The 18,246-nt window shown below is 37.4% G+C and overlaps 1 protein-coding gene, 1 long non-coding RNA gene and 1 pseudogene across 2 annotated transcripts; 1 reads left to right on the plus strand and 2 right to left on the minus strand.

Moving 5' to 3' along the window:
* Positions 1-6,461: 6,461 nt before the first annotated feature.
* Positions 6,462-7,381, minus strand: LOC126623153 (uncharacterized; annotated as a pseudogene).
* Positions 7,382-9,986: 2,605 nt separating this feature from the next.
* On the plus strand, positions 9,987-11,289 carry LOC126623148 (probable glutathione S-transferase). Its single transcript, XM_050291944.1, has 2 exons — positions 9,987-10,439; positions 10,760-11,289. Exons 1-2 carry the CDS (start codon positions 10,125-10,127, stop codon positions 11,102-11,104), a joined length of 660 nt encoding a protein of 219 aa, XP_050147901.1. The 5' UTR covers positions 9,987-10,124; the 3' UTR covers positions 11,105-11,289.
* Positions 11,290-12,026: 737 nt separating this feature from the next.
* On the minus strand, positions 12,027-12,655 carry LOC126623157 (uncharacterized). Its single transcript, XR_007623653.1, has 2 exons — positions 12,505-12,655; positions 12,027-12,372 (listed from the first exon to the last, which is right to left on the minus strand). It is a non-coding gene; the product is annotated as an uncharacterized LOC126623157 (long non-coding RNA).
* Between the last annotated feature and the right edge of the window lie 5,591 nt (positions 12,656-18,246).

An 18,246-nucleotide genomic window follows, 5' to 3' on the forward strand; every position in this document is an offset into this window, starting at 1 on the left:
CCGATGCCGAGTGGAAGAAGATGAATCGCAAGGCTATTGGCACAATTAGACAATGGGTGGACGATAGTGTTTTTCACCATGTGTCTAATGAAACCAATGCTCGCGAGTTTTGGACGAAGCTTGAGTCCTTGTTCGAGAAGAAGACCCCAGCCAAGAAAGCCTTCTTGATCAAAGAGCTCATCAATGTGAAGTACAAGGATGGTTTAAGTGTAGCAGAACACTTGAACAATTTCCAGAATATCATCAACCAGTTGGCTACTATGAAAATGATGATCGAGGACGAGCTACAAGCGCTCTTGTTACTTGGATCCTTGCCAGACAGTTGGGAGACCTTTGTGGTGAGTATAAGTAACTCTGCTTCTAATGGTGTTCTTACTCTTGATAATGTTAAAAATAGCATGCTCAATGAAGAAACAAGGAGAAAGACTTCTGGCACAGATAGCAGCCAAGTATTTGTCACAGAGAACCGCGGAAGAAGCAAGAGTAGAGGGCCTAGAGATCATGGCAGGAGTCCTAGCCGATCCAAGTCAAAGTTCAGGGGTGCATGCCACCACTGTGGCAAAGAAGGCCATATGAAGGAAAATTGTCGAGTTTGGAAGAGAGAGCAAAGGGAAGGAAACAATCAGAAGAAAGATGATACTGGCAATACCACCGCTGTCATCTGTGGTGATGTACCAGAAATATTGTCTGTTGGTGAATGTCTGCATATGGGCAACTCTGACAGAGACATTGAATGGATCTTTGATAATGGAGCTTCCTTCCATGCTACGTCCAAACGGGAGTTCTTCAGTACATACAAAGAAGGTGACTTTGGCATAGTGAAGATGGGGAATGAAAGCTATTCCAAAATTCTTGGAATTGGTGATATCTGCTTAAGAACTAATCTCGGCTGCCAATTGATGTTGAAAGATGTGAGACATATTCCTGATATACGTCTCAATCTGATATCCATCGGTACCCTTGATCGACAAGGATATTATCACCATATTGGCGAAGGAAAATTGAAGCTTACTAAAGGCTTAATGGTGGTAGCAAAAGCACGACTTTGTTGTACGTTGTACCGGTCAAATGCACAGGTTTTGAAAGGTGAGTTGAATGCTGTGGAGGACTCATCTCTAGACTTGTGGCATAAGAGGCTAGGTCACATGAGCGAGAAAGGCCTACAGGTTTTGGCAAAGAAGTCTCACATTCCCTTTGCCAAAGGTACGTCGTTAAACTCTTGTGAGCACTGTTTATTAGGAAAACAAAGAAGAATTAGTTTTTCGATTACATCTACAAGGAAAGGAAATTTGTTAGATCTTGTTTATTCAGATGTGTGTGGTCCCATGGAAGTCGAGTCACTCGGAAGAAATAAATATTTTGTTACTTATATTGATGATGCTTCACGAAAGGTTTGGGTGTATTTGTTGAAATCCAAAGACCAGGTGTTTCAGACATTCCAGGAGTTCCATGCCATGGTGGAGAGGGAAATTGGGAAACCTCTCAAGTGCCTTCGTAGCGACAACGGCGGCGAGTACACATCTCACCAGTTTAGAGAGTATTGTGTAAAACATGGCATACGTCATGAGAAGACAGTTCCTGGAACTCCACAACATAACGGTGTTGCTGAAAGAATGAACCGAACCATCATGGAGAAAGTCAGGTGTATGTTGAGGACTGCAAAGTTATCTAAGCAGTTCTGGGGTGAAGCTGTAAGGACAGCCTGCTATTTGATCAACCGATCTCCATCAGTACCATTAGGTCTTGATGTTCCGGAGAGAGTATGGACTGGTAATGATGTGTCTTACTCTCATCTGAAGGTGTTTGGTTGCAAAGCTTTTGTGCATGTGCCCAAAGAGCAGAGATCGAAGTTAGACTACAAAGCTACACCGTGCATCTTTCTTGGTTATGGCGGTGAAGATTTTGGTTACAGATTATGGGACCCATACCAGAAGAAGTTTATCCGAAGTAGAGACGTGGTCTTTTATGAAGAACAAACAATTGGGGATTCGGATAAAGAGGCACAACCAGATGGCGCAGTCAGAGGAGTTGATCCATTAGCTTCAGATGAAGAAAGTCACGATGACATCCCTGAAGCAACTGCCAATGAAGTGCCTGCAGAATCAGATAATGCTAATCAAGAGGAGCCTGATCAAGATGTGCCAGACCATGAGATTGCTGATCAGGGGGAGCCTAGTCAAGAAGAGCAGATTCAAGGAGAACCCAATCAGGGGGAGCCTCCAGCCCTACAAGAGAATGAAGATCAGGTCAGAAGATCCATCAGAAGTCGAAGACCGTCTACCAAATATTCTTCATCAGAGTATATCATGTTGACTAATTATGGAGAGCCCGAAACATATGAGGAGGCCAGAGCTCATAACGACAGTGACAAATGGATGAAGGCAATGGAGTCGGAGATGGATTCCTTATCAAAGAATGATACCTATGAGCTGATGGAGCTTCCAAAGGGCAGGAAAGCATTGAAAAACAAGTGGGTGTTCAAATTGAAAAGAGACGACAACATGACAAGGTACAAGGCTCGTTTGGTTGTCAAAGGTTTTGGTCAAAAGAAAGGAGTTGACTTTGATGAGATTTTCTCACCGGTGGTGAAGATGACTTCCATTCGAGTTATCCTTGGTATGGCAGCAAGCATGGATCTTGAGCTCGAGCAGTTAGATGTTAAAACTGCATTTCTCCACGGCAATTTAGAAGAGGAGATATACATGGAGCAACCCAAAGGCTTTGAAGTCAAAGGTAAAGAAAATTTGGTGTGCAAGCTCAAGAAAAGCTTATATGGTCTTAAGCAGGCTCCGAGACAGTGGAATAAGAAGTTCAACTCATTCATGGTGAGTAATGGGGACAAGAGAACTCATGCTGACTCTTGTGTCTATATCAAACAATTTTCTGGAGGTAAATTCATCATCTTATTGCTTTATGTTGACGACATGTTGATTGTCGGACAAGATGCTTCTATGATTAAAAAGCTCAAAGAAGAGTTATCTAAGTCCTTTGACATGAAGGACTTAGGGCCAGCCAAGCAAATTTTGGGCATGGAGATAATTCGTGACAGAAAATCCAAGAAGTTATGGCTGTCACAAGAAAAGTATGTTGAACGGGTGCTTGAAAGGTTCAACATGAAAGCAGCCAAACCGGTAAGCTCACCTTTAGCCAATCATATCAAGTTGAGCAAAGAGTCGTGTCCAAAAACATATGAAGAAAAGGAGAAAATGGCAGTTGTTCCCTACTCTTCAGCAGTAGGAAGTATCATGTATGCAATGGTGTGCACACGGCCAGATATTGCTCATGCAGTAGGTGTGGTGAGCAGGTTTCTCTCTAATCCAGGGAAAGACCATTGGGAAGCTGTTAAGTGGATTCTCAGATATTTGAAGGGGACTTCTAAGATGTGCTTGTGCTTTGGCGGTTCCAAACCAATCTTGGAAGGATTTACAGATGCTGACATGGGAGGTGACCTGGATGGTAGAAAATCTACGTCTGGGTACTTGTTTACTTTTGCAGGGGGAGCCGTGTCTTGGCAATCCAAGTTACAAAAGTGCGTTGCTTTGTCCACAACCGAGGCTGAATACATAGCCGCTACAGAAGCATGCAAGGAGTTGTTGTGGCTGAAGCAGTTTCTCCAAGAGTTGGGTTTGAAGCAAAGTGATTATGGCGTTTATTGTGATAGTCAGAGTGCTCTGGATTTGAGCAAGAACACTACATATCATTCACGCACTAAGCACATTGATATTCGTTATCACTGGATTAGAGACGCTATCGAGAACAAGTTGCTACAGCTGAAGAAGATTCATACCGATAATAATTCTTCAGACATGTTGACAAAGGTAGTCACAAAATCAAAGTTGGAATTCTGCATTAAGGCTGCTGGGATGAACTCCAGGTAACTTGGAGTCATGATCGGAATTCCTCCCTCATGGACTGGAGGGGGAGATTGTTGGTATATGGTCCAGCCCATGATCAATGTTCTAGATTATTCTAGTAAGCAAGAGATGAGGCTGGAGCTTGCTAGACAATTCTAGCATGTTATTAAGTTGATGGAAGAAGCTAGAGAGTACTAGCTTCCTTGGTTGCAAATGGAAAGATCTAGAAGCCACACTTTTGTGGCTAGTCTAGATCTTTCTATGCTAGAGGTTTGAAGAATACACTAGAAACTAGTAGAATGCCAAACCCTCACCTATAAATATGGGTGTGATGTTGTAGTGAATCAACAAATCAAGAGAAGAGTGAGTAGCAAAGGATCAAGTCCAAAGCTAGAGTTCCACTCCAAGAGTGAGAGTGAGAGTGTTCCACTACACATTGTGTGAGTGAAGTTTAGAGTGATAGAAAGTGTGTGTTATACTTTCTTGTATCCATCAAGCCTTGTCTTTGGCTTGGTAAGACTACTCTTGTTGTATTCATCTTTTTCATATAGTGAAGATTGATCCTTGTTTGGTGGACGTAGGCATAAATTGCCGAACCACATAAATTCTTGGTGTCCATTTTCTACTTTACCTTGTGCATTCTCTATCTTGTAGTACCGACATCCCTAACACTTGTGATCCTCTCGCAATCCTTTGATCGATGCCTAACGAGCTTATTATAAAATTTTGGATATTGCATGCACGCATGCCTAGGTTTCTGATTTTTTTATTTTTTTTATATTACCTAGGGGTTTACATATTATATGCTCGTGTGAAAATACTTTTAAGGATATAAACTAATGATAACTAATGAAAAAAATTTGAAAATTTTGAATTTTAACGATAAGAATAAAATAAAAGGTAAAGTGAATAGTATCATGATTAATTTTTTAGTGTAAAAATGTGGTTTTTAGTTAAAATGAACAATACCAGAAGTTTTTCGTTAAAGTTCTCTATAAACTATGTATATTGCAAAGATGACAAACATAAATCAAGAAATAGTACAATATTGCAGATAACTTTGTAATTAGATAGTGAGTTTTACAATTTGTTGATGGCAATATTTGGTACACAACAGTACAACTGTAAAAACCAAAATTATATAAACAAACGGCTAAAATTGTTATGCATAAAATATATACTAGAAATTGTAAAAACTAAAAAGACTTGTTTCATGTTAACATTATTGTTCTCAAAAGTGTAAACACATATTGCGCAAGACAATCTCGGCAGTAGTGGATCAGATGTATGATTTTTACTATGATGGGTCATGGTGTAAAAGTTGCGAAATTTCTTTTAGACAAAAATATTGAGAAATTTAAATTGTAACGAAATTTACCTCTTGAAGATGCATTCTTATATATAAGTGAAACAAATAAAATGAAAAAAAAATCAAGATTGGTGCAAAACACATAAATTAGAAAGTTATTAGCACTCTTAAAAAGTCATATAGTATCTTTCTATTAAACGTTTAGGTGAAAGATTGGTGCAAAATGATTCTTTTAAAGTAATAATAACAGTTTCTAAAACTTAAATAAAAGTTTCGAATATATAACTAGATAACAAATTATGTATTAAGCAAAAAAAAAAGTTTCATAAATTGTATAACACCGTTCAATAAAAATGAAACAAAAAAAATGTACTAGAATGTGATTTTGATTTATGTACTGTACACATGACAAACCAACCTTTTTTTTTATTTTTTTTATTTTTTGGGAAACATGACAAACTAACTTTTGTTCCAACATATATAGGCTGGGGAAGATGAGCTTTGTCTGTATCTCAAGCTCCCACCCTTTAGTCTGGAGCGAGCAGATTTCTCTAGTGAGCATTATGGAGTCCAGCCTATCACAGCTAACTAGCGAAATTGTTCATCCAGTTTGTCTGGCATCCACAGGATCACATAATCACATGATCATCCCTTCGTGTTTCCACCCTGAGTTTCAGTATTGCTCCAATATCTCAGATTGTGGGATGTGCGACTTAGGTAGAGCCACGATGAACACATCAAATTTCGATAGAACGAAAAAATGCAAAATTTTCCCTCAAAATTTCATATGATTTGGATTGATCAAGTAGGAAATTAAAAAAATTAAAATGAAACCATCCTCCGAAAGTTCCTTGTGTGAAACTCTTTCTTAATTTATATTTTGAATGAAATAGACATGGCATATATTGACCCAAAAAAATGCACACTACATGGTTATATCTCAATATCATGCAATCTACATGGTTATCGTCTTCTATTAAAAAAAGGCTTATCACATTATTCTGATTAATTATCTATGAAAAAAAAAAATCTTAATTTGGTACATAGTTTTGAGACAAAGTGGTTTGAGTGTGAATTTGTTGCGACATTGATGTAACAGCGAATACCAGATATACCTATTTGCACGCAAGATATAATGGCGAATAAGAGTATGAAAGATATACTCTATGGGTGCGTTTGTTGCACCGGAGTGTCTCGGACTGGACTAGCTTCATGGATTAAGCTGGACTGGCTTAGACTAAACTAAGCTGGACTAGCTTAGTGAAACGTTTGGTGCAATGTTGGACTAAAAAGCAGGATAATGAAAACAGTATTGTCACCAGTTTCTCTTCGTGACTATACATCGTATATTATAAGTCATAACCTTTGCTGCTGAACAACTTTAAAGTAATTTTCATACAGGTATCTCCAAGATAAATAAAAACAGAGGAATTAGAATTCTCTGCTTCGAATGATTAACTCATGGAATCGTGCCATGCGAGGGAGATTAAACCTGACGTTATGTCATTAACAACTTTCGTGTGATTATTAACCCATGAAAAAGGGAAGGCAGAATTCAAGCAAATGGGTCATTCAACAGGTACGACTATTAAGCTTTTACGGTAAAGAAATTTGAAGAGAAAACTGACAGCAGCCAAACACGGGCAGATGATGCATATGCTTAGGAGTCAAGACTCATTCCGCCCCAATCTCAGCAAATGAAGCATCAGTTGCAGAAGTCTGGTCTTCTAATAGCTTCGCTTGGTGTTCTGCATGTTCTCTTTCACACTGAGTGATTCCCATTATAATGTCAAGCATGGTACCTGTTGTGCCGAAGAACACAAGCGGTGCTAAAGTTTCCTTTTTATCCCCACTGGAATAGCTAACAAAGCCCCTGCTACGGAGAAAACCCAAGTGCCCATTGTGCTGCAGATAGCCATGCACAACATCATTCAACTACACTTTAAGCTAGAAAATAAATCAGAATAAACTTAAATGGGAAAGATTGTATCTATGATGCCAAAGAGAAGTACGGCCTGTGAACCATAAAGTGAAATTTGCCATGCTCTAATGAAGTTGAGTGATGTATTGCTGGTTTAGCCAGATTTTTCTGATAAACACATAATTTCTCTCTTTCGTGTAACGGCATGGGTCAACGAGACAATTAAAACAATTAAACTGAGTAGAAACCTCTGCAGGATTGCGAACCATAAAATTGTGGAAGAAAACATCACAAAAACTGTGTATGGAGTCCAATGAGTCAACAACTAATACTAACGGGAGCAAAAAAATGCTTGAATCACTTGTACAAGTTTTGGTAGACAGGTCTAAATTCTCCATGATAGCTAGAAGTCACTATAGTCAAATGTACAAGTATCCTGGTTTATAACAAAATCTTAAAGTTCAACACGAAATTGGTGATCTCCTAGCTCCACGAGGATTTGTTAATATCAATTTGTTTGATGTTCCTTTTGAAAGGTGAACTCCAATATGTATAAAATTATAATGATTAAACTGTTCAAGATATGCACAGCTTAAGAGTATCTGAATAACGAAGAAAAACTTTTGGTGCGATGGCAAGTGCCTTCGCCCATGAGCGGTAGGTCTCGGGTTCGAGACTTGGGAGCAGCCTCTCCATAAATGGGGGTAAGGCTAGCCGACATTCACCTCTCCCAGACCCTGCGTAAAGCGGGAGCCTTGTGCACTGGGTACGACCTTTATCTATGGTTATGTGCAACAAGCAGAACCTTCCAATAAGATAAATCCGTTGATGAAAGCTTCAGAAAACGATTACTCACAAAATTTTCCAAAGAGAAGCTTCCAATATGTTAAATATTCACTAGAAAACAAGTGGCACCCTCAAGGGCTGAAGAAATGGTTTTCCTTCTAGGTCTGAAGCTGAAGAAACGGTTAAATATTCGAATACAAAGCTAAAAAAAGATCAAGTATGATCAGAATAGGTAGAGAGGCTTCTTCTTAAATCTTAGCTCATCGCATAATTGTTCAACACATCCAATCCAACTAGATACCCCGTCACTGCCAATACAATACCAGTCATCATGGACATGATACATCCCTAATCCACTACTAAGATCTCCATAAAAGGGTGAATTTCTCACACATTCCACTCAAAGAACCACAAAAATTGAAAGCATCCATAAGCTGCGAATGGATTCCCGAATGTTAAATTCTTAATAAGTATATCCAAAAAACTAGCTGCAGTCAGTGACCTAGTGCTGTTCTACTAAGTTTGATAATTATGAATATTGGATTATAGTTAATCACCAAAAACCCTAAAGAAACTCAAAATCCCATTGAAATGCATAAACAAAACCGAAAGGAATGAACAAAAAGCAATTGAATTCGGAAAATTAAAAAAGTACCCATTGAAATGCAAGGCAAACGAAGCTCACCTGATCATACCATCGCCAGCGATACAGGTCCGTCGTCAATTGTTTATATGTTGGACGGCTACGAGGTAATGTGACAAGAAATGAGAAGGGAAAGGGCGAAGGTGCGAAGGGACGAGGAGCAAGCTGCAGTTGCTGCGGTTGATGTGCGAAGGTACGAAGGAGAAGGGAGATGACGGGATTAGTGGGCGGCTTAGCAGTCCTCTCCGAATCAGTGGGGGGCCTCGCCAAGACCTGTTAGCGAGGGACTCAGTCGAGGCGAGTCCCTCCTCATCCCATTAAACTTAGTCCGGGTAGGAAACAAACACAAGACTGGACTAAAACTTAGTCCAGTCCAGTCCAGTCCAGTGAAAGACAGTGAGTCCAAACAAACACACCCTATGTTTCTTGAATCAATCTCATCATGCATGGAGGTAAACTATAGATCTAACTTATCACACACATTGAAATTTGTTGAAGGGCATTTTTAATTTCCCGTTTTCTAGTTGTTTTCTTTAATTTTTTAGGGGTCACTTAATAACCATTTTGAACATTTTTTTAGTTTTCAAATTTTCACTTTTCAGAAACTGAAATTTTGTTTGATAACTACTTTCAATGAAAACTGAAAACCAAAAAGTGAAAACTCAAGAAATAGTTTTCAGTTTCAATTTTGTGCAAACTTGATATTGATAATAGTTACCCAACAAGATTTTAGTTTTCAAGTGAAAAATAAAAACCTAACTATTGAAAACGAAATGATTATCAAAATGCCATTTAATTAGAAAAAGGTGGGGTAGACTGGAACTAGGCTTTACATATTTTAAAGAATACGAGTGGACCCAGGACTTGCATATTTTAAACAGAACCGACTAGCCCGACCCATTTAACTCTTAAGGCCAGATGGTATAGGGCCAAGTAGGACTTGGGCCGCTGAACCTTGGGCTCATGTTGGCCTTCCCGATCCAATCTACAGCCTACTGGAAACTATGGGTCCAACTCACTGTGCATATCAAAGTCAGTTGAAGGCCTTTTCAGTGTCCCACTTATAGATTATTTTCTTTGTTTTATTTTCTATTATATTTTTTTACAAGCAATATTGAAGGACATTAATTGAATCAATGATTTCAATTATATATTCTTTTTTAAGACGAATTTGAATTATATTATTATTAACCTATTATGAGATTAAGCCACTTTATTTTTTAGTGTAAAAAATATGTTCGTTAAAATATATATATATATATTTAGGAAAAATCCAAAAGAAAATTACAAGAATATAATCTATTAAGTACAACATATAGGCAAAACCCAAAAGAAAATTATAAGAATTTCAGGATTTGGATGTCGAAAGCAGTGACATAATCAGATCCAATCGAACGATCTCGAATGTGCCCACAGAAAGAAAAATAGAATATCTCCATCTCTGTAGTCCATTGACTACTGCCCCTTTAGTTTTCCCTTCCAACTATTGGTCTATAAATACACACAACCCCCAACCACTACCTCCACCGCCACTCCACGGCTGCATATCTAAGCTAACCTTCTGCAACCCTTTTGCAAATTTGTATCAAACAGTTCAGATTTCAACCTTCAATGGCGGATGAGGTGGTTTTGTTGGATTTCTGGCCCAGCCCGTTTGGGATGAGGCTGAGGATCGCTCTGGCTGAGAAGGGCATCGAGTATGAGTACAAAGATGAGGACTTGAGGAACAAGAGCCCACTGTTGCTGCAGATGAACCCGGTTCACAAGAAGATCCCGGTTCTCATTCACAATGGAAAGCCCGTCTGTGAGTCCCTCATTGCGCTTCAGTACATTGATGAGGTTTGGAATGACAAGGCTCCACTCTTGCCCTCCGACTCTTACCTCAGAGCTCAGGCCAGGTTCTGGGCTGACTTCGTCGACAAGAAGGTGATTTTTACTCATTAATTTACTTATTTTTGTTTTGAATATGTTTGGTTTGAATTGAAACAATTGAACAATGCTGTATTAGAATTTTAAAATTATAAGTGTTTAGGGTGTAATGATTTTACCACTTAGGATTTGTATTAGAAGGGAAATTAAATGGAACTGGATCTCTGTTTATGTTTTCGGGTTAAGATTTCATGTTACGGTTTCGGGTTTAAGGTTTAAGGTTTGTGATGTATATTTAGAAAGATATAAGCGGAAGATCTGAACTTGCCCAAAACAATGTATATTAATTTCCCCGAAATTTGGGATGTGAAATGCAGATATATGATATTGGGAGGAAGTTGTGGACAACCAAAGGAGAAGAATATGATGCAGCAAAAAAAGACTTTCTCGACTGCATCGGCGTGTTAGAAGGAGAGCTCGGAGACAAGCCCTTCTTTGGCGGGGATACCCTCGGATTTGTGGACGTCGCGCTAATTCCGTTCTATAGCTGGTTTCTTGTGTATGAAAAATTTGGCAACTTCAGTGTTGAGGCAGTGCACCCAAAGTTTATTGTCTGGGTTAAGAGGTGCATGGAGAAGGAGAGCGTGTCCAAGTCGCTTCCCGACCAGGAAAAGGTCTACGATTTTGTCGCACTTATGAGGAAAAAGTTTGGAATTGAGTAGATTTTGCTACCTCTTTTGGGTTGTTGAATTAGAATAAAAGGGCACTTGACCAAGCCTTGTACTGTATGAGGCACTTTATTGTGCCTCTGGTCGTTTATTTTGCTTTTGTCAAGTTACCACACTTGTCGACTTGTTATGTAAGGGATCTAAATCTACTTGATCAAATTTCTTATTTTGTTACTACATATCGAATGATGGATTATTGGCTGTCACCAGTTGCATTTAATCGTGAGTCTATCTCTCTTATCAGGTAACAAAGACTTATAAAGACTTATGATTGTATGCAACAGTGAATTTTCTCTTTATCCAACTTCGAGTCAACATTTTTCAATCATATGAGATCATGTGCAGCAGACCCAGCAAAAGATCTCACCTGAACATCTCGACAGAAAAACAAACTGAAAAGAAAATGAACTAGAAGAACGCATCCTAACATTCATCATCGAACTTTTAACACGGTGATCAGGACACATCTCAAATACATAAAACCTCGTCCGACTCCTCCATTGTTGACTTGACGCACAAACTTCTTGCAGATCAATTTGCTTCTTGCCAAATATCTAACACCTGCGTTTCAGTCTCACTTATATTGGCCAATTCTTGTTTCATAATCTATATTAAGTCAGCCAGTAATATTTTCTACATAAACATTTTTATTCCTGTAATTTGATTCATATTTCATTTTTGTTGATACAGTGCACACCTTGTCAACAACTGATTTGGTCATACCTATATGAACCTACTTCATGGGATCCCTGCACTAAACCAACTTTGCCTTTTGAAAATTCGTAGTGCTCTTCATTAATCAGAAAGGAGGCGAAAATACAGCGACGCCCTAATGAGACCCCTTTCCGATGTTGAACCATCACTCGGACTAGAACACCACAATTACACTTCAATGATTTTAAAAACAACCAAAACCTCACTTTCAAAGAACTCCATTTACCAACAAGTGACTTACATTTCAATTTGATTTAAACCAAAATTCTTAGGATTTTGAACGACCAGTGCAACAATAACAATCTGACAACCCCACAACGACACTCCAATGATACTCTCCATTTTATGATTTGAACTGGCACAACCACAACAACAATCTGATGACGTCACAATGACACTTCAACGATATATACTCTCCTTTTTATGATTTTGAACCAACACAGCCACAACAACAATTTGAAGATGCCAAAACGACACCCCCATTTTTTTTATTTCGAACCACCTCAGCCACAACACTTCATTCAAGGAACCCTCTCCTTCTTCATTCCCTAACCACCACAACCAAATTTCAAATACAAAAAAAAAAAAAAAAAAAAATCAAATAATTGAGCCAAAGCAAGATGAAACAGAGAGGGGAAGAAGAAGAATGGATACGGGAGGTGGAGCAATAAGAAGCTTACCTCCTTTCATGGTGTTCCAAATGTTATTTACCGCTCCAAATTCGATTAGTCAAGACGGCGCAATCGAAAAATGGATTTGAGAGTGTTGTTGGGTGTTGGAAGATTTTTTTATCAATGAAGAACATGATGTCCAATAAAAAGATCAATGAAGGGTAGTGTGGACTTTTCACATGAAAATTTGATCAAAAGAACAATTTTTAATAAGTGTGATAAAAAATACAACTAAATGTCAAAACATGTCTATTTTGGCTAATTGCCGTATAATCTTCTGAGGTCATAATTGGATCTAGCCTCCAACAAAACCACTAAACTAAAAGCTAGTGACAATAACCCATAAGTAAATATTACTATAAAAGCGACCAAGAGTGATAATAAAACTTGGCAAAATAAATTTATATTGATAGTGGAGGTCAGATCTGCTCCATATCGAACTTGGCTTTCTCGTGCTATTAATTGTAGACACTTTGATATTGCTGTGGAGTGATTGTTGTCACTGGCCTTTAATGAGTCAAGGACCTATGAGTTGATTGGTGAATAAGATCTAAAAATGTGTTTTCACTAATGTAATATAAATAGGTGGTTATTCTAGCATTACTCTTCATATACAATTGCATGATTCAAATCTTTTTTGTAACCTTCTTCATGGCCTGGAATTATACAACTGTTTTTTTCCCTAATAGTTCTTATTACACCTTTACTTGATTTGCATCACTTCCTTTATGTTAATAAAATTAGACGATTGCACATGCTTCCTTACGGACCCAAAGACAACATTTTTTTTTAACTATTCTAGTTCCGTGGTTGAATGGGATTACAAGGTTTAGGGTTTTAGGGATGTAGCACACCCCAACTTCATAGCACAATCGACGTAAAAATATTCTGAAAATTCATCCACGCCAAAACCAACCTGGAGTATAATGTCCTGATTCCAACTTCCGATCGTATTTTTCGTCTCCATCCATCTGCAAAAAGTAAAATCTCGTTGTAAAAATTAATGTAAGTACAGTAATCTACATTGATCGAACTAGGAACCAAATAAGACAATAACAACCTCTAAATCTTCAACTTCGAGCCGGTCCATCCACTCTGTTTCTCCTTTAACTCTATCCGAACACTAGAAGAAACTATAAAATGATAGCATTACATCTTAAGTACATTTATAATACACAGATTTGATGTGTGTCTGAGGAAATCTTTTAGGATTGCAAATTTGCTAAAATATATTGGAAAATAATCAAAAGAAAATCTAACCACTGAAAGTTTAACTGCAATTACCTGAAAAAAGTTTTGAAACATTACCTTCACCTGCCACATAATTTGCATTGACTTTTCTGCTACCACCAACAAAAGTGATAATAACTAAAGACTCCCGTAACTGCAATTAAAAACCAATGTGAGTGTTGAGAAAAAGAACAACAGGTTCAGTATCATGATATGTCTAACAACCAGAAAGCCCTTGAAGCTAAAGCCTAAAGAAGTATTATATCGTAGCGACCACTGGTGTCTTTGAGACTTCAGATTTGAAAGCCTGCCTGTGAAATCACAGGTAGTGATTCTTCCAGTATTTCCTGAGCATTGTCTCCACATCCAACAGTCAAAGCCAATATTCCTAAAGGAACTTTGACTCTAAAAACTACTTAGCCTAGGTGGTGCACAAGCTGAATAACTAATAAACTAACTATGTTCTTCGGTTGAATGCGGAGCGTGCCAACTTGTCGGCCAAGCTCGGCCGGGGAGTGAATAAATGTTGATGTGACGTTGGGCACTGATGACTTCTGAATCTTGCGACTGCGGCCGAGAAAGGAACATGTCTCGGCCCTTTGGGTTCTAGAGCCTGAAGACAAGGCTGCTAATTCAGTAGATCGACGACCGCAAGATTGGATCCACCGCAAAATCACCTTCTTCCTCAAAAATTGTATCCAACATTTTCATCAACGGGCGTTTGCTTATTGAAATGAACTGTGATACTGCAACTTCTGTATGAGTACTCTTGGAGTTTGGCACTTTACCATTCCTTCCATTGCAATGGAGGTATGGAATTATGACAATGCAGTTCTGGAAAGGGAAAATTGGGAAGGTAGAGGAAGATGGAGAGGTTGAGAGAGAATATGCTGCAATGAACAATTTTTTGGGGTTTTGTAGGGGTTTTAGAGATTGAAATTTGGCTGTTACTTTTGTCTTGATGGCTACATCTGAGGACATTCGGTACTTTCCCAATCCACCCTTAATATTCTAACAAATGAGTCCACGTTCTAATTAAATTAGTTTAGTCTACGAAGAAAGAGATTCGAACTTTGATGCAAGAGAACTAACGAGTTGGTCTAACTCACAGCTGCACTATAAGGATTGTCGATAACAATATCATTTTTATTTTTTAGCTTTCATTTATACGTTAAGTGTAAAGGGAAACCATTAGATAAAGGAGAGATGGTGGTGAGACGAGGAGGGGAAATGAAGAACAACGCATGAAACCAACTTTGCCTTTCGAAAATTCATAGTGCTCTTCATTAATCGGAAAGGAGGCAAAAATACAACTTTGCCCTGTTGGAGAACAATTCAGAAATAAACAAAAATAATATAAACTCTAATATTTTATTAACCAAAATATACTTGCTATGCAAAACGAAAATTATACAATAATATAGAAATTAATATTACTAACTTGATTACAGAAGATAGAGGCTAGCGTAAAAGCTATGTCATTCGAACAGTATTTACGTCCCACTCCTGTGCTTGTGGTTCTACAACGTCTGCTCGACCAGGATTCAACTACCTAATTCTACAATCCGCACTGGATTCTAGAACTCTAGCGAATTTGCTTTTTGTGTGTTTACTCTTTGAAAATTTCGTACAGAAGAAAGAAGGAAGAAAAAGATAATTCATTTGGATACTGTGATTGCAGATATATAGGTTGTTTCACACCCTTTCAAATACCAGTTCAGTGTATGTGAAGGTACACAACTCTTTCTAAGAGCTGTGTCTTTTAATCAAAACGTTTTTAATTAATAAATTAATTAAAAACTTAATCCGAAAATTACAAATAATGAATCAGCCTAATCCACACAATCATAAGGCCCAAGCCTTCAATCCATTTCCAAATGGCCCATGTTGTAATTACTAGACTAAAGCACTAAATCTATATAAAGGCTCTTGAGAATCTTGTTTTCCCCAATGTGGGACAAGAGTCTCAAAACTTCCAACATGCCCTTCGATATATAGTTGACTTCATTTTTATTTTTATCATTTTTACTTCTTTATATACAATTTTGGATAATGCATGCCTAGGTTTCTGATTTTTTTTTTAATATTACCTAGGGGTTTACATATTATATGCTCGTGTGAAGATACTTTCAAGGATATAAACTGTGTATATTGCAAAGATGACAAACATAAATCAAGAAATAGTACAATATTGCAAAAAACTTTGTAATTAGGATATAGTGAGTTTTACAATTTGTTGATGGAAATATTTGGTTTACAATATTACAACGGTAAAAACCAAAATTATATAAACAAACAGTTATTCTGATGAAATTATCTATTAAAAAAAGGCTGATCACATTATTCTGATTAAATTATCTATGTAAAAAAATAATCTTAATTTGGTACATAGTTTCAAGACAAAGTGGTTTGAGTGTGAATTTGTTGTGACACTGATGTAACAGCGAATAACAAATATACCTATTTGCATGCAAGATATAACGGCAAATAAGAGTATGAAAGATATATTCTATGTTTCTTGAATCAATCTCATCACCCATAAAGGTAAACTATAGATCTAACTTATCACACACATTGAAATTTGTTGAATGACATTTTTAATTTCCCGTTTTCTAGTTGTTTTCTTTAATTTTTTAGGGGTCACTTAGTAGCCATTTTGAACAATTTTTAGTTTTCAATTTTTCAATTTTCAAAAACTGAAATTTGTTTAGTAAGTACTTTCCGTTTTTAGTGAAAACTGAAAACCAAAAGGTAAAAACTCAAGAAAATAATTTTTAGTTTCAAATTTTCGCAAACTTAATACTGATAATAGAACCTGAAAATGCAATGACTATCAAAATGACAGTTAGTTAAACCAATGAGCGATTGTGGACAAAATTGGGCTAGACTGGAACTAGGCTTTACATATTTTAAATACGAGAAACTATGGGTCCAACTCACTGTGTGTATCAAAAATGGTTGAAGGCCTTTTCAGTATCTAACTCATAGACAATGACTAAAATATCGATACTATCGGCGAAATATCGCCGATATTATCGTTTTTCAGAAAGACCGATATTTTCCCACGTATTCCCCTAATTGTCAAAATATCGCGATATATGCGATATTATCGAAACAATCATCGTGGCTGCGTCATCGGAAAGGCAGCCGAAGCTGCGTCGTTGCAGCTGCCCAGATCTCTCTCTACAATCTAGGCTCAAACCCAAGATCTGCGCCTCCGTCGCTGGAAATGAAAAATCCATTTTCTTCGGATCCCAAAACCCGCTCGGGTTTGAATCAAACTGTTTGATGGATCCCTTTGCCTAATGGTGGTCGCCGGGAGGTGAGAAAGGGAGGAGGAACGGTCCACAGGTGGTGATGGTGCTCGCCGGAGTGTGCGCCACTGTGGTGGAGGTCACGGTGGGGTGTGAGTGTGGTGTGTTTGTGCTCCGGGTGTGGTGTGGGTGTGGTGTGGCTTTGCTAGAGGTTTCTGGAAAAGAGAGAGAGAGAGAAAGAGAGAGAAAGGGGAGAAAGATTTCTGGGATTTTGTGGGCTGATAGGAAATAAGAGAGAGAGAGAGACTTATGGGATACGAAAAAGAAGAAAATAAAGTAGAGGAAGAAGAAGTGAGAGAGGAGGAACAGGATACGAAAAAGAAAATGTCAGATATAGGATTGGGAGTCTCAATTTGGGACCTTGGGTTATGTGAGGGAGGTGAGGTGGAGGGGTCACCATGTGGTTTAAAGAAAATGTTAAACACTAATTTCATTCAAAATATCTTATATTTATTTTTTTATTTTTTTAAATTAAATTGTTTTATTTGGGAATTCCATCTTTGAGACCTTGAAAGTCTCTTTGAAGATCAGATCATGCTATATACTTGAAACTCTAACGTCACATATACTATTTTTTTGTAAAAAAAATAACATATTTTTCATATCTTTCTTATATTGTACTAATTCATTATATATAAATGATTATGGTGTGTTTAAACTTCTTTCATTAATTACTTTGTATTTTCTACACTCACAATGTTTGTCAGCTCGCTATATAATCAACTTAAATCAGTTAAATCCATCATGCAATGCATTTCCTTCCAATTTTTTGTGATAAACTAATAGATAATTGACTAAATAAACATCCTGCAAAGTTTCAATAAAAATTTTCAAGTTTTTCTTACAATTTCCGTGGTTTTTATTCAATTTTTATCGATATCGATAATATCCCGATATTTTCATCGAAATTTCCGTGTTTTTGGACTACCGATATTTCCAATATCATCGATATTTTATACCTTGCTCATACATTATTTTTCTAGGAAAAATTTGAAATAAGTCCAATTTTATAAGCCTAATTTTAAAATAGGTTCAATTTTTAGTGATATTTTATTTTTGAAATATATCCAATTTTTAGTTACTTTGGATCCATATCAAAATATCTTTATTTTCTATTATATTTTTTTACAAGGGATATTGAAAGACATGAACTGGCTTCAACTATAAATCCCTTCTTGTTACAAAGTTGAATTCTTGACCAGTTAAA

This window comes from Malus sylvestris, chromosome 5 (genome assembly GCF_916048215.2).
Source record: "Malus sylvestris chromosome 5, drMalSylv7.2, whole genome shotgun sequence".
NCBI lineage: Eukaryota > Viridiplantae > Streptophyta > Magnoliopsida > Rosales > Rosaceae > Malus > Malus sylvestris.

What these genes read in the sequence shown, in the direction of transcription:
- LOC126623148 (XM_050291944.1), top strand. Translation starts at nt 10,125, where the DNA reads ATGGCGGATGAGGTGGTTTTGTTGGATTTCTGGCCCAGCCCGTTTGGG. An exon ending in CTGACTTCGTCGACAAGAAG is followed by an intron (nt 10,440 to 10,759) that starts GTGATTTTTACT and finishes TGTGAAATGCAG; the next exon opens with ATATATGATATTGGGAGGAA.